Here is a 14,513-nt window from a genome sequence, read left to right on the forward strand (position 1 = left end):
ACTTCCTTTCCTTGACATATAAGGAATAACTACTTACTTTCATGATGTGTTTATGACAGCGGAGGAAGGATAATGTGTTGTGGCCCAGTTGCTAGAGCAATAAGCTTGCAACGTTAGAGTTGTGGGCTCAATTCCCAAGCCCCCCAAAACTGTTTTAGAAGTTGTTTTATAGAAGATAATCTGCTAAGTTACTAAAATGTCAATGTACACATACTGCAAGTGTCATTATGTTGTTGTTTTTAAAGCAGAGAAAACCATGGTAGGTATTGTGGGCAAATCAGAGACTTTATACACAAGCAGCCTGATTCAGATGTTTTATTTTTCATGTTCTCCAATTATCATGTCCGAGTTGAAAATTGAAGAACATGTGCGACATCGCAGCAACTCCACCATCAGACCGGGAGAGAGACAAATACCGAGGCATGTGTCCTCCAATAACAATTTCCTCATGTCATTTTGTTTCATCAAGCTGTTGGCTCAACTAGTAGTCGCTGGCAGATATGCCCTGGAGGAGAGCACATTCCCTGGCCAAAAATTACAGTTGAGGTTGCTGGCCCCCCCAAGTGACCACAAGGAGTGCTAAAATGAGTGAAGGCAAGGCATTCTGCAACACGGTGGGATCCTCATATGCAGTCAGTTTCCAATGACTTAGGCGGACCCAAGGGGCCCGGTGGTCTATTTGGTCTCATAACCAAATCAGATCAGCTCTTCGGCCCATCACTGGGTAAAATACAAGAAATAGGCGCGTGTATGAATTTAGAATTTTTTTTGGGGTAAACTCTGAAACTGTGTACAAAAACTGGAGCACTGGTTAACAACACGCTCTGCCCATGTATAGGAAGTTCTGTAACTCGGCCCACAAATTGCTGAATGTATGTAACATTTGACTCTACCCAAGTAGCTATGATCAAGTACAACCTTTAAAGTGATAGGTTATTCAGGATTCTGGCAATGAAGCCCTGTTTGTACTTCCCCAAAGGGGAACCCATTGATACCATTTCGGTTTTTGCCTTCAGTTTGTATGACAGGCGTTTTCTTACAAAAAACATGAATTAACTTAGCACAAACAGCTGAAGTATACAGGGACAACTACCTTTCTAGGTGTTCCTACTGACCTCTAACTATATAGCAACATCCCTCAGCATGCCTGCAAGACACATAAAAATGGTATCCACAAGTTCTAACATCAGGTAGATGAAGGGTCTCAATGCCAAAATCCTAAAACCAACTCTTTGAGCAGCCTTGAGGGGAGAATATGGACTAGTTACAGTGTGTTCTTGCTCCTACGTCCCACATTATCCAAATAAACTGGAGAAAAGCATCCATACATTATCGCCAATAATGTACATGCAGTACATCCGCTTTACAGCTGCATCCTAAATGGCATGCCGTCACTCCCTTTTAAATCGCTTTGCCCTTCTTTTCACCATAACCACATCAAAATGCAGGGGCACTACATAGGGGATAGAATGCCGTTAAAGACAGAGGCCACTTCTAAATCCACACCTTCGGCTGTCCCTTATCTGCCCTCCAGCGCCTTGTCTCGGGCAATAACGGCCTCGTCGAACTTGATCATGAGCGTGGTGCCCTTGTGCCAGTGCACCGTGACCTTGGCGGGGAAGCCGCTGTGTGTGAGGATGGCCTCTACCACACCCCCGGTGAAGGCGGCGCAGTTGAGCGTGCTGTTCTCTTTGGGCACCGAGATGAACGCGTTGATCAGGGGCTCCTTCTCGATGATGTAGTAGGTCTTGTCGTCGTCGTTGGCCTGCTCCAGCTTGTCCGCCTCCTTGCCGAACAGGGCCCTCCACACAGACACCTGTCAAAACCAAGCAGGGAAAGGTGGACAAATGTGGTTCGTGTTGGGGCGGTTGCCTAAGGCCAAATATGTTTTGAGTATTTGCTACATCCAAGTTACCTTTGTGTTTTATAGATGAAGTAGAGTGCAAAAAGTGTGACCTTCCCTGTTTTGTATGGTTCACATGACACACGCACACGCACGCACTTCGTGGTCTTACCTTGATGAAAAGCAGTATGTTCAAGACTTTGGTTTCTCTTTTCCCATTCTTTTCCCTGAGCACCAGCACATCCAGCAAGCTGGCCCCCACGCCTTGGCCCAAGTCTGCAAGACGAGCCTGCAGCTCAGACACGGAGTACACCCTACTCTGGCAGTACTGCACCATCTCAGAGAACAGCAGGGCGAATGCACTCAGGCTGACCTCGGTCTTTGGTCGGGTAACCGAGCGCTCGAGAATCGCAGACTTGCCCCTAGTGAACCGAGTCTCCATTTTTCTGATAGGGGAGGACAGCAGAGCATGCATATGTTAATCACTTGCATTATTGAACATTATTAGAGGCTAACGTATATCTATTATATTTCTAACAAATTTCCATCCGTTTTAACACAACCGCAACGACAAACTGCCTCATAAAGTTGGCTAAGGTAGCTATAGTTAGCTGTTCGCGTTTGAGTATGAACAAAAATGCATTAAAATTATAAGCAAATATTGTACAAATATGACTATAATTCACAGTCGACAGAATAAAAAAGTGCAATTATTCAAACAGCTATTTAAACAAACCCTTACAAACTCCAGTTGTTTTTCTTAGAACTCAACTTGCAGAAAACAATTGTTACTTCCTGTTCCGGGTGCTATGTCACAGTCCCACGGACCCTAATCTTTTTATCTGTCTTCCGATTAAACATTATGATGTCGATAATACTTAGAATATTACATTTTTAAAAATCCGTTTATTTTAATCGTATTTGTTTAATTTTTAAACTAATTTCATTAATTTGCTAAATATCATCCAGTAGAGGCCAATATTGTCCCAAACATATTGGTACGTTTTCCCTAATGACAAAGTTAAATGAAAAACTTGAAATGTATATATAAAAGGGCAAAAGTTATCCTCATGCATTGAGAACAGGAGAGTTGGGGGATGGGAGAAAAAAACACACTAATCGCAGTCACTCAAGTAGGTTCATTGTGATCGACCTTGTTCCCCTTTTTAACACCAAAATCTCATAAACTAAAGAACATCACCTACAATGGAAAAATAAGTTCATGAGTCAGGAACATTGTTGTCATATGACTAAGCAAGCAGTGTGCAAACATATAGGCAAACATACAGTTGGTTGTTAAGGGGGGTGTGTCATTTCTGCAATGGGCGTCTCATTCCAAATTTCTTTTGAAACCCCCCCCCCCTTCAGTCTTCAGGTACTGGAATACCCTGTCAGACCACCTGAACGCATCACAGAGCTTGGGCTCCATTAAAATGGACTTCAAAACCTTTCTCTATAGGAAGCCTTACTGTTGATAGTCTTTGCTCATTGTCCTCATAGCATAAGCTGTGTTCTTTGTTTCAGTTCCACTGCTTAGTTGTGTAAAGGTACTAGCGTGTGTGTATGTGTGTGTGTGTGTGTATTGATACATTTTGACCCCAGTCTGATGTCTTGGGTGTACAGGTGCTGGTCATAAAATTTGAATATCATCAAAAAGTTGATTTATTTCAGTAATTCCATTCAAAAAGTGAAACTTGTATAATGTATACATTCATTCCACACATATATTTCAAGTGTTTATTTCTTTTAATTTTGATGATTATAACTGACAACTAATGAAAACCCCAAATTCAGCATCTCCGAAATTACTTAAGACCAATACAAAAAAAATATTTTTAGAAATGAAATAAACTGAAATAAATCAACTTTTTGATGATATTCAAATTTTATGACCAGCACCTGTATTTGATTACATTCATCTTTCCCTCAGCCCAGCCCAGTCCCTGTTGTTGAGAACCTTCCCCATGTTTTGATGCTCCCACCACCACCATGCTTCACCCTAAAGTATGGTATTAGCCAGGTGATGAGAGTTACATTGTTTTCTCCAGATTCAGTGCTTGGTATTCAGGCCTAAAAGTTAGATGTTGGTCTCATTAAACCACTTATCTTACTCCTCATTATCACAGGGTCCTTTAAGTGTTTGATAAGCTACAGACGTTTGTTAGAATGGCCATTGGGTTCTTCATCACCTCCCTGGCCAGGGTCCTTCTTCCTCAGTTACTTATATTTTTTTTTTCTATTTTTCTATAAATATTTCTATAACCTTTCCAAAATATATGCGTTTTATCTCCCCAATTTCTTCATAAGTATTTGTTCTAACATAAATACATCTATGGCTAGCAGATGGCACAATAATAGAAGAGATATTATTGGACAATTGTTATTGGACAATTGTAATTGGACAATTTACTCAAAAGTTGTTTCATGGACAGGTGTGGGCTATTAATTAGTTATTTCTTCATCAATTAAGCAGGTAAAAGTTCTGGAGTTGATTCCAGGTGTGACATTTGCATTTGGAAGCTGTTGCTGTGAAATCACAACATGTGTTTATAGGGGCTCTTAATGCAAGTGAAACAGGCCATCTTGCAAAAAACAAAACTCCATCAGAGAGATACCAGGAACATTAGGAGCGGCCAAATCAACAGTTTGGTACATTCTGAGATAAAAAGAACACACTGGTGAGATCTGATACACAAAAAGGCCTGGACGTCCACAGAAGACAACAGTGGTGGATGATCATAGGATCCTTTCCATGGAAAAACCCCTTCACAACACCCAGCCAAGTGAAGAACACTCTCCAGGAGGTAGGCATATCATTATCCATAAAGTCTACCATAAAGAGAAGACTTCACAAGAGCAAATACAGAAGGTTCACCACAAGTTGTAAACCATTCATAAGCCTCATGAATAGAAAGGCCAGATTAGACTTTGCCAAAAAACACATAAAAAAACCAGCCCAGATCTGGAACAGCATTCTTTGGACAGATGAAACTAAGATCAACCGGAACCAGAATGATGGGAAGAAAAAGAATGAGGTATGGCTCATGATCCGAAGCATACCACATCATCTGTAAAACACGGTGGAGGAGGTGTGATGTCATGGGCATGCATGACTTCCAATGGCACTGGGTCACTAGTGTTTATTGATGATGTCACGGAAGCAGCCAGATGAATTCTGAAGTGTATAGGAATATATTGTCTCCTCAGATTCAGCCAAATTCAGCGAAGTTGATTGGACGGTGCTTCACTTTACAGATGGACAATGACCCAAAACATACTACGAAAGCAAACCGGGAGTTTTTGAGGGATAGTGGAATATTCTGCAATGGCAGAGTCAATCACTTTATTGCAACTCGATCAAGCATGCATTTCACTCAGTGAAGGCAAACCTTAAGATAGAAAGACCCGCGAACAAACAACAACTGAAGACCACTGGCAAAGCATCACAAAGGAGGAAACCCAGCATTTGGTGATGTCCACGTGTTTCAGACATCAAGCAGTCATTGCCTGCAAAGGATTCTCGACAAAGTATTAAAAATGAACATTTTATTTATAATTGTGTCCAATTACACTTGAGCCCCTTTGATAAGGTGACTGTGTATGAAAATGCTTGCAATTCCTAAAAGTTTCTTGTTCAACCCTTTGAATTAAAGCTGAAAGTCTGCACTTCAATTGCATCTCGTTTGCTTCATTTCAAATCCATTGTGGTGGTGTACAGAGACAAAATTATGAAAATTGTGAAAATATATTTGGACCTAACTATTTAATCTAATAAAAACAGCTTAGACTCTAGGCAAAATACATTGTCTACAGAAAAGGCTCTATTAGTATTTGTGTTTTAACATTATTCTTTAAAATTAAAGTGCTTTACAAACATATTTTAAGTTACTATTGTAATACATAATTTTGAAGCTGTAATACAGCTTTTTTCAGAGGGGTTATAACAGAGTTATAACCGTACATCGAGATCCTGGGTCCATCTGGTTCAGCAGGCCTGCTATGGTGGAGAGAGAAGGAGGAGGGAATCACATCAGCCAAGGTATTTGGGCTCTAACACTAGAGAGTTGGAGAACTTTGTTGTGAGTCATTTCAAACAACGATGGGCTCCCCTAACATTGCCGGTAACACTGCCTGGGCTCTTAGAATTCTGGCACATATTAACCAGGCTTCAGCATATCACTGTCTGTATTTGTGTGTGAGATACCATGCATTTGTATGTGTGCTGTTGATGTAATAGTTGTAAGCAGTGGGGACATATTGTGATGAACAATAAAGCAGGTCTTCACCACTCTACCACCGATTCAAGCCTGATCTTTTCACCAGCTTAAAAGGACACTGTTTTTTTTATGACAGATTTTGACATTGACGTGGCAATCAATATTTGAAGGCGTCTGTGTACAAAGAGTTCATTCTGGTGACACACTACATTAAAAACACATGCTTTCCCCAATCTGGGAAGTGAAACCAGCCCTGAAGAATTAAAGCCCAGATTTTTATTTAAGCATTTGGACATTCTGTTTGTGATTTGTTATGAGTTGCTGTAGTTGGTCATGTTTTGGACTGTAGGAGAAAAGAAGATTAAAACTTTCAGCGGCTGGCTGGGGTGTCCTTATCAGGGGACCGTCGGTCGGTGTAGTTCAGCCTCTGGGACCAGTGGTGATACAGCTGCACTCAGAAAGACTATGGCGTCAGTTTGGTTCTTCATTTTGATTGGAACATGCTATAGCGTTCTCAGTTCAGGTAAATAGTTTACAGAATGATACTGTACTTATATGAATGGGTCTCCATTTTTTGTTTGGTGTTGTATAAAGAGAACATACAATTCTTTGGATTTTAGAGGACCATCTGCGGGACATGGACAGCTTCATTAGTGCCGTCGAGCAGGCCGAGGACTCCAACCCAGACCTGTCGCCACTTGCTCTGGTGAGGAGCCTTCGAAGGACGGCCGGACACGAGGACCCGCTCACACTGCACTTCCTCGGGGCTTCCAACAACCTCAGCCAAACCCACGCCCCTGTGCTCAACACCGCCCTCTTCAGCTTCTTCGACAAGGCCATCCATCATTATGTGACGAGCCATGGCGAGGAGAGAGGGGTGGTTCTGACCCGAGACGGCACTACCGTGGCCATCGCCCCCTTGCTTTTAGGCATCGAGGTGGGGTTGAAAGCTAAGACGGAGGGCACCCCACCTCTCGCCGTGTTTCCCCTTACCTTGGCCAAAAACCTGGGTCTCTCCTTCCTCAGCCTCCAGGACTTTCCGGCCAATCATCGTCTGGGGCCTGGTGGCTGCTGGGACAACTTGACCCACCCCAGGTCATTCCAGCTTTCCCGACTGCCCACTCTGGCCACCGACGCCCTGATCAACGGGGGGATGGATGGGGCTATCCTGGGCCTGGATCTTGCCAGTCCCCCCACCTCTAAACAGCCCGGTAAACTCAGTAGAGTCCTGAAGGGCTATTACAACCGTGACCTGGAGGGGCAGGAGCTGGGAGAAGTGTCCGGCCACATCAGCCAGAAGCGCAGGGATATCTCCAGAGACCTGCTGGGCCCACTGGACATCCAGAGGCAGGTGATGGAGACTTTACAGCTGGTGTGGGGGCTGGAGAAAACAAAATGGATAGCCATGGACACCGGAGTGGAGGAGGCTGTGAAGGAGGGCGTGTTGGAGTTTGTCCACAGGTACTGGGGTGAGTCTCTGTACGGCAGAGGGCCACTTAACCTCCACTTTAATGACGATTGAATGAGAGGTATTTTGTACTCTACTTTTAATAATACAGCAGTGAAATGCATCTGAAATAGTGCACTCCTGAGATCTAAAGAAATGGTTGAGGAACAATGTTTGATACTGCAACGAAACCCGCTTCTCTCTGGTTCCACCTCCACCTCCAGACTGCCCTCCTGTCATCTCCAGGTGTCAGTGGGGTGCATCCCCCAAACGAGGTTCGCCTTACCCCCTGGCACTGCCCCTCCCCTTCCTGTACATCCACCACACCTATGAGCCGAACGCGCCCTGTCGCTCCTACAGCCAGTGCTCCAGGGACATGAGAGCCATGCAACGGTTTCACCAGGAGGACCGCGGCTGGCAGGACATCGCATACAGGTCACATGATGGGCCACGTTTACACAGGCAGCCCAGTTTCGATCTTTGGTCTTTGGACCAGTTGCGATGGACCTTCTCACATCAGAGCTCTGTCGTAGTTCACGTGATCGGTCAAAATAGATTTTTTTTTTTAAAACACGTACATGAACCGGGCTGCCTGTGTAAATCAAAGACTTAAATTCATAATTAATAGATTGAGATTGTAATATATTGTGTATTTTTAGTTTCAGTCCCAAATGCTAAAGCTGTCACTTGATGGCAAATTACAGAATGGGAGCTGAGTCAGGGCCTAGTGGATGGAAGACGTCAGAGTCGTGAGAAATGCAAGTGATAATGGTTCTTTGTGCTCCGCTCAGCTTTGTGGTGGGCTCTGACGGGTACATTTACGAGGGCCACGGCTGGCATCACCGTGGCAGCCACACCAGGGGGCAGAACTCAAAGGGTTACGGTGTGGCCTTCATCGGCAACTACTCCTCCTCACTGCCCTCCCGCTGGGACTTGGAGCTGGTGAGCCAACGTCTGGTCAAGTGTGGGGTGGACGGAGGGCGCCTGCAGGCCAACTACACCATCCACGGGCATCGGCAGCTGGTGGCTACCACCTGCCCAGGAGACGCACTCTTCTCTGAGATTAGCGGCTGGGAGCATTTTCGGGTGAGGCAATGTTCAGTGTTCGAGGTTGCGAGGGTTTGTCAGTGTTAAATGGATGTAAATCAAGTTGCACCAGAACAGCAGAACAATATTCACTCACAAAGTAATTTCATGAATTAGTGATGATGAACCCAAACATTTAGCTGTTTTGAGTCTGTATTTTCTTAGTGACTTATTATAACAATATTTTGCAGGAAACCAGCTCTTCATAAAAGGACCAGTGAAAAACACAGGCATGTGAAGAGCAGTGTGGAATAAATGTTTGTTGTTTTCAAAACATCTTTTTGGATTGTATGGAGATTCTAATTATATATCCATGATGAAAGTGCCATTTACCATTATAACAGCTTAACGTACAACACTCATTCTCGCCACCCTATTATCAATGCATCACATTGGTGTATTTTAACCGTGTCCAAATGTTCAGAACATGAAGAGACTGACACCCAGTGGCAGAGGAGTATATTTCACCTTTTAGATATTTAGCAGTCAATCCAGGTCAATTTACAGTTAGAGAAACCTCCTGGCACCATACTTCAGTCTTAATAAATATACAGTGGTCTAACAGTGAATCCAGTAGCCCACACTGGCATATACCTTTTATTCAATTTCTAAACAACTCTGATTTGGTTTTGTCACACAAAAATATACTCAAATGAAAGGACCTATGATGAAACTTAATATCCACTAACACCCGACTTTGTTAATACCTGGGCATACTGTACAATGTATTAATACGATCTTTCATAAACTTTAAATAACCCAATGTCACCACATGTGAAGGTATTTTCGCACCAACACCATTTTAAATGCTTGTGTCTCGGTTTCTCCTGCAATTGGTTTAATAAAGTGACAGCGACTCTAGTGACAAAACGCTTGTGATCATAGCTGAATTGCCAAGTCTAAACATGAATACAGTTTTTTTGTATGACATCGCTGCTAGCGAAGCCATTAGGGGGTGTTGAGTAGACTTGAGGTCACAACAACAGGAGGAGAAAGGTTTTCACAGGACACCGCGGGACACCTTCACAGAACAACTGCATCCTGGCCATGGGAGTCTAGCGCAGAGCAACGCAAACTATCCATACTTTGTGTTAAGGCCAGTCTCCTGTGAACTCAATTGTGGATGTTTATATTTGATGAATGTGTTGCCTCAGCCGGCGTGAACTAACAAAAGGCTTCCAGGTTGAGCGAGTGTGTGATAAGAATTGAACCGGCCAGGCGAGGTATTCATGGAGTAAACACCTGCTGAGGAATTGTCTCAACGAGACAGTGCTCATAATGGACACTTGGACCTCACATAACTTAGATGGTAGAAAAATTGGGCTGCTAATCGATTAGCGAACACAATGAGCCATTGGAACATGAATGATGGTTCCTGATAAAGGGCCCCTGTACGCCTATGTAGATATTCCATTTCCAGCTAGAATAGTTATTTCCAACATTTACAGTGTCTACACTGTATTTCTGATCAATTTATTGTTATTTAAATGGACAACAAATGTGGTTTTCCTTCGAAAACAAGAACAATTCTAACCGATACCTAACTTTTGAATGGAAGTGTGTATATACACCGATAAGCCATAACATTGACAGGTGAAGTGAGTAACACTGATAATCTTATCATTGCACCTGTCAGAGGTTGATGTGTTAGAAGCATGAAAAATGGACACGCTTAAGGATCTGAGCGACTTTGACAAGGGCCAAATTGTAATGGCTAGACGACTGGTGATTAATCAGAGTCACTTTAAATAATGGCAGGTGTGTAATGACTTCTAATTAACATGAGTTTGAATGTGATTGGTTATTTCTGAACACAGCCACATCCCCAGTTATAAGAGGGTGTGCACACTTATGCAACCAGGTTATTGTTATTATTTTTGTATTTTTGTTTTTTAAGTGAATTGTTCGCGTTATAGGTACTCTTCTACTGTGAGTGACAGAATCAAAAACTAATATCCAGAAAATCACATTGTATGATTTTTAAGTAATTAATTTGCATTTAATTGCATGACATAAGTATTTGATACATCAGAAAAGAAGAACTTAATATTTGGTACATGGCCCCCTCCATCCTCCCCTCAATATGATGCAGTCGTCCTGTCCCCTTTGCAGAAAAGCCTCCCCAAAGAATGATGGTTCCACCTCGATGATTCACGGTTGGGATGGTGTTCTTGGGGTTGTACTCATCCTACTTCTTCCTCCAAACACAGCGAGTGGAGTTTAGACAATAAAGCTCTATTTTTGTCTCTTCAGACCACATGACCTTCTCCCATTCCTCCTCTGGATCATCCAGATGATCATTGGCAAACTTCAGACAGGCCTGGACATGCGCTGGGTTGAGCAGGGGGACCTTGCGTGCGCTGCAGGATTTTAATCCATGACGGCCTATTGTGTTACTAATGGTTTTCTTTGAGACTGTGGTCCCAGCTCTCTTCAGGTCATTGACCAGATCCTGCCGTGTAGTTCTGGGCTGATCCCTCACCTTCCTCATGATCATTGATGCCCCACAAGTTGAGATCTTGCATGGAGCCCCAGACCGAGGGAGATTGACCGTCATCTTGAACTTCTTCCATTTTCTAATAAGTGTGCCAACAGTTGCTGCCTTCTCACCAAGCTGCTTGCCTATTGTCCTGTAGCCCATCCCAGCCTTGTGCAGGTCTACAGTTGTATCCCTGATGTCCTTACACAGCTCTCTGGTCTTGGCCATTGTAGAGAGGTTGGAGTCTGTTTGATTGAGTGTGTGGACAGGTGTCTTTTATACAGGTAACAACTTCAAACAGGTGCAGTTAATACAGGTAATGAGTGGAGAACAGAAGGGCTTCTTAAAGAAAAACTAACAGGTCTGTGAGAGACGGAATTCTTACTGGTTGGTAGGTGATTAAATACTTATGTCAGGCAATAAAATGCAAATGTATTATTTAAAAATCATACAATGTGATTTTCTGGATTTTTGTTTTAGATTCCGTCTCTAACATTTGAAGTGTACCTATGATAAAAATTACAGACCTCTACATGCTTTGTAAGTAGGTAAACCTGCAAAGTCGGCAGTGTATCAAATACTTGTTCTCCCCACTGTACGCACACACACACACTTAAGCTTACTTATGCTAACACACAGTGATGACATGCATAAACACCCATATCCAGATTTACATACAGGCATACCTGTATTCTCTCTCTCTCTCTCTCTCTCTCTCTCTCCTTACACACACACACACACACACACACACACACATCTAGAACTTAACAGCCTCTTGCCAAAACCACCCCTACGCAGTATTGCCTAATCCCTTTAAACTTCATCCCTCCAGATTCCAGAGATTTAACCATCTTTACCAGTACACCACCATATTTTAATTTCCCCGCAACATATCTCAAAATATATTTTTCTGTGACGCTTTACTAAATATTTGAACATCTCCAGTCGTGCCATCCATTCTGAGGTAGTCTTAAAGATTCATGTTTTACCCAAGAGAATCACCATGTTTTCCATTAATTGGACATTACTTTAGAAATCACCAAAGAGTAGTATCTGTATGTTCCTATCAATGGAGAGACCATGACCCAACAACCAATTCTAAACTTGATTCAAGAAGTCTGCTGCCACTGGACAGTACCAGAACAGAGGGTCCTCTGATTCTACTTCATTATGACAAAGTCTGCACCGGAGTGAGTGTTCAGTTCCCCGTAAAGTTGTTTTGTATATAATTCCATACACCTGATGCCATGGAAGTGGGACATCAACAGGTTTTTCCCAACTCCCAGTTCCTCATGGTATAGCAGTGAAATCCTTTGCCCTTAAACGGAGAAGATACATATTATGGTTTATACTTGTCAGTTTAAGCCGCACATCGTTGTTATATTTGGCAGATGGGCTAATTCAATCCTGTTTTGTTGTTTTTTATTTCTGCTTCCATTCTTGCACCAGGGCTGCAATAAACTGATTAGACTTTCGAACCAAACCTGAGGGGATAGAACTGGAGGAAGAACTATTGTTCGTATTCTTTCATTGCTCTGCATTGCCTCTTTTAACCCTATTTCCCATCCACCAGCAGCCTTCCTGAGCTGTTCAGCAAAGTGCCCCGAGGCATTCTGTGAAAGTCCTCAGCTGGGCATTGAAGTGCCAGGTGTGTAAACACAGTGGAAGAGGTGTTTAGTGACACAAAGAACACACAGGCCGCCGGAGACCTTCTGGTCAGTGGACATATCCTGAGTAAAGTGGTGCCATCCAGTGTGTTGCCAAAGAAAGTCTGGGCAGATCAGCTGACAAAAGACAGATCAGTTACATAAAATGCACTTCAGAATTATTGGCACACCAAGTATAGATGAACAAAAAATGATCTTGCACTCAAATAACCACATGAATCTAACCTTTAATTGAGTGAATGATTTTCAAAGAAAGAAAAATAATTTTATTTTTAATTTAATTTAATTAAGAACAATCAACATTTGTGTAACTACATAGCAAGATACTATGTACCATCAAAAGTACTGTAATATTGTAAAAACAAAAACTAATAATATCAGTATCTAGTTACAGTCATTTCATGTGTCTAATATTGGCACTATATTATAACATAATCTATTCTAATTGATGTATATATTGAGTAAAATTATACTTTTTTAAGTTAATCTGAGTCGTTGGGAACTCTTAATCAGTCATCTATAACATCCTGCTTCAAAGGGTTATAAATATGAGGTGACAGGCTAAACTCCCTTAGTCATCAAATCAACACGAGAAAGGCCAAAGAGCACACAAAGGTTGTTGATCTTCACAAATCAGCTAATGGCTTTAAAAAGTTAGCTACACAACTGAAAACACCCATCTCCAGAATTAGGGCAATAATTATAAGATGTAAAACAACTGGAGCTGTGATGAACCTGCTTGGAAGTGGATGCATGTGTATTTTGGCAAAATAATCTCCAAGGACCACAGTTAGAGAATTGCAAGAAGTTGGTTATAACTTTGGTCACCTAGTCTCTAAAACTAAAATCAGACACCATACCATCAAGTTATTTGGAAGGGTTGCCAAAAGAAAGCCTCAACACTGTCACCAAACCACAAACGTAAGTGCCTGGAGCTTGCTAAATGTAATTGGAACAAGCTTTTGCAATGGCCATGACAGACCCCTGACAAAAATCCAATTTATGACCTGTGGGGTGAGCTGAAGAGGAGAGTCCACTAGCGTTAGGGATTACTGTATGGCGGAATGGTAAATTTTTGTGTTCTCCCACTTCATGAGACATTATAATAGATGACAGAGCTTTTGTCTTGGTCAAGAAGGCTGCAAAAAAATAACTAAATTCAAAGGTGTCAATAATTCTGGCATATATGTTTTTGAATTAAATCATAATTTCTTAATTACAAAATGGTTTTGGTAATAATGTTTCACTCAATTAAAATAGAGATTCATACGATTATAGCAAAGGTCCAAAGGTGTGTAATAGAGGTCAGGAGGTCACCAGTGACCCTGAGGTGTGTAATAGAGGTTGGGAGGTCACCAGTGACCCTGAGGTGTGTAATAGAGTTCGGGAGGTCACCAGTGACCCTGAGGTGTGTAATAGAGGTCGGGAGGTCACCAGTGACCCTGAGGTGTGTAATAGAGGTCGGGAGGTCACCAGTGACCCTGAGGTGTCCATCGCAATATAACACAATGTTCTAGTTTATCCTGAACACATCCTAATGCCTAATTTGTTCGGGCTTTAGCCAGGTTTGAACCCTGTTCGCCTTGCATCTCTAACCACTACGTTATTTAACAATGGTCAGTCAGTAAGTCAGTCAGTCAGTCAGTCAGTGCCCTCCAGTGTATCTACCAAAGGGATTAGACATATCATTATAATAGCTGCAGCAAGTAGTTTGTCTGGGTGGTTTCTTTTAATCATTTTGTGTTACATAGATTTCCTTCGCTGTGGTTGCTGT

The 14,513-nt window shown here is 42.4% G+C and overlaps 2 protein-coding genes across 4 annotated transcripts; one reads left to right on the top strand and one right to left on the bottom strand.

Moving 5' to 3' along the window:
* Positions 1-300: 300 nt before the first annotated feature.
* On the bottom strand, positions 301-2,657 carry LOC105021550 (trafficking protein particle complex subunit 5-like). Of its 3 annotated transcripts, none has more exons than XM_010889309.2 (3): positions 2,586-2,657; positions 2,016-2,289; positions 301-1,816 (listed from the first exon to the last, which is right to left on the bottom strand). In XM_010889309.2, exons 2-3 carry the CDS (start codon positions 2,283-2,285, stop codon positions 1,520-1,522), a joined length of 567 nt encoding a protein of 188 aa, XP_010887611.1. In that variant the 5' UTR covers positions 2,286-2,289; positions 2,586-2,657; the 3' UTR covers positions 301-1,519. The 3 variants fall into 3 exon arrangements, with proteins under 3 accessions (XP_010887611.1, XP_010887612.1, XP_019905260.1); XM_010889310.4 differs by having other exon boundaries at positions 2,580-2,639; XM_020049701.2 differs by lacking the exon at positions 2,586-2,657 and having other exon boundaries at positions 2,016-2,570.
* Positions 2,658-6,099: 3,442 nt separating this feature from the next.
* Positions 6,100-9,361, top strand: LOC105021551 (N-acetylmuramoyl-L-alanine amidase). The gene is made up of 5 exons (XM_010889312.5): positions 6,100-6,583; positions 6,681-7,529; positions 7,732-7,942; positions 8,299-8,593; positions 8,785-9,361. Exons 1-5 carry the CDS (start codon positions 6,394-6,396, stop codon positions 8,800-8,802), a joined length of 1,563 nt encoding a protein of 520 aa, XP_010887614.1. The 5' UTR covers positions 6,100-6,393; the 3' UTR covers positions 8,803-9,361.
* The last annotated feature ends 5,152 nt before the right edge of the window (positions 9,362-14,513 follow it).

Source organism: Esox lucius, chromosome 9 (assembly GCF_011004845.1).
Source record: "Esox lucius isolate fEsoLuc1 chromosome 9, fEsoLuc1.pri, whole genome shotgun sequence".
NCBI classification, from domain to species: Eukaryota; Metazoa; Chordata; class Actinopteri; order Esociformes; family Esocidae; genus Esox; species Esox lucius.